The sequence below is a fragment of the Olea europaea genome, unplaced genomic scaffold (assembly GCF_002742605.1).
Source record: "Olea europaea var. sylvestris unplaced genomic scaffold, O_europaea_v1 scaffold3670, whole genome shotgun sequence".
Taxonomy (NCBI): domain Eukaryota; kingdom Viridiplantae; phylum Streptophyta; class Magnoliopsida; order Lamiales; family Oleaceae; genus Olea; species Olea europaea.
Genome location: NW_019255977.1, coordinates 54027 through 56053, shown reverse-complemented (window position 1 = coordinate 56053; position 2027 = coordinate 54027). Strand labels below are relative to the sequence as shown.

Below are 2027 nucleotides of genomic sequence, written 5' to 3'. Positions count from 1 at the left end.
AAGCCAATGCCTGTCCGGATGTGGGGGCTATTGTGTGACTTGCTTGGGTCCATTGCTAGGTGATGAGGTGTGCCGCTAGTCCTTGGCCCATCTGCCTCTGAGGCAGAGGAAGTCCCTGAGCTGCACGGTTTCGGAGGTCAATCATCTCCTCATTGACGATTTGTACCCTCATCATCTCAACGAGTTCGTTATAAGTGTTTGGGTTCTTGCTTCGTACGTCTCTCTAGAATAATGTATTCATGTTGAGGCCTTCTTTCAGGGCTGAGAGGGCCTCCCTATCATTGACTCGTTCGTAATATGTCATTTCATCAGTGAATCTGGCGAGATAGCTTTCCAGTGTCTTGCCAAGAGCTTGCCTCATATCTTATAGGCGTTGTACTGGAGTTTCTCCCTCCCTTCGTGAGAGATATTGGTTCAGAAATGCCTTCTTCAAATCTGGTGAACTTCTAATGCTTAAAGGTGGTAACCTACTATACCACACCTCAACAGATCCGGTAAGGATAAGATGGAAGGCCCTGCATTTTAGTGCCGACGAGGCCAATTTGCGTTATGTACTTAGTAAGGTGTCTCTGTGGGTCTCCCGTTCCTTCATACTTTGGGATTTTATAGGGCATGATGTTCGCGGGCATTGGGAAGCTTCGAATTTCTCTGGAGAAAGGGAGGTTGTCATCATCGTCATCAATTTCGTAAGAGCGACACGCCCTTCAGAGCCTTCTCCCTCTGATGCATTTTGGGGAGATGGAGGTGCACCCGACTACCCCAATCCACTAGGTTTCTCCTCTCCCGCCTATTTCTAGGTGGATGGGGTGCCTCTTGTTCTTCTTCTTGCTCATGCTCTTGCTTCTGCACATGCTGAGTTGACCTCTGTATGGAGTTGACCCTATTGCTAGGATTTTGTCCTATTCGGTCGAAGACACTAACGACCTCTGAGGTTCATATTCTGGTGGAAAATTTTCTCTCAGCTGTGGTTCTGCCACTGGGTACCTCGAGTATAAGAAGTAACATCCATTCCTACTTCCTTCTCAATGGGGTGTTCCCTATGGTGGCTTGATCGACCCCGGGCATGTGATGCCGGGTTTTACCCTTGAGCTAGATGCAGCCCTTGTAGCATTGGGAAGCCACGCTGACTTTGGACTTGCATGAAGAATTCACGCATCGCCAGATTCTGGGCTGCAATGTCTCTCATGCCTGCAGCTATTTAAGCCATCCTTTCAGTGAGTGCTACTATCCTGTTGCCTCAGTAACACCAATGATGGGGTCTCCGATGTGTGACATTGGTTCGGAGCACCTTTTTTTTAGAGGCATCCCTGTACCCTTCAAGGTTTGCATCCTTATTGCTATAGCTTATTTTTCCACACTTTTTTCAAGGGTGGTGTGATCTTAAGACTATAAGTTGACGTGGTTCTTTTTCAAAGAATGTCCCTTTTCCAAGGTAAGTCGATAGTTTTTCGGTGGTAAATGGGAAATTCTTTGGTTGGAATATTCCCACAGACGTCGTCAATCTGTTGACCTTGCTAATTGGACCTCCACGTGGCCAACTGAGCGCCACTCCACGCGTTTCTCATTGCACACAACAACACACGGTTAAGAGCACACGGCCTGAACCAACAGGGGTGGTGGCGGCCGCATACACTCTAACAGTCAAGTCAGTGATCGATGATCGAAATGGTGCCGAAATTGTGCAAGAGAGTGGGGAGAAGAGTATATATGCTTGAATGTGGAGAGCTTAGCTTAGTATAGGTTCATTACCTTTGCCTCTTGCCAAACCATGAGTATTTATAGATAAGGAGCACCGTTGGATGTGGGACACGTGTATGCATCTGACGGCGTGAGACGTTTACTCATAGGGGTCAATCAGCCGCGTCTAGAGTGGGCGGGTTATTAATTCTCCTGAGTTTGAGTTGACATAACGTTGATGTCACATCAACTAGACCCATGGAGATGTCACATCCCTAGAGTATCCTGACATAGATATGCTTCTAAAACTGGCGGTGGAGGTATCTATTAAGGGATCACCTTAGTTAGCC

At 47.4% G+C, this 2027-nt stretch overlaps 1 protein-coding gene across 1 annotated transcript in view; it reads right to left on the bottom strand.

The window, feature by feature from the left end:
* Nucleotides 1-175, bottom strand: part of LOC111386679 (40S ribosomal protein S4-like) — an 11195-nt gene extending 11020 nt beyond the window's left edge. Inside the window, exon 1 of the mRNA XM_023011140.1 lies at nucleotides 74-175. Within this exon, the coding sequence (XP_022866908.1) occupies nucleotides 74-175 (102 nt within the window). The remainder of the gene's footprint in view (nucleotides 1-73) is intronic.
* Nucleotides 176-2027: the final 1852 nt, after the last annotated feature.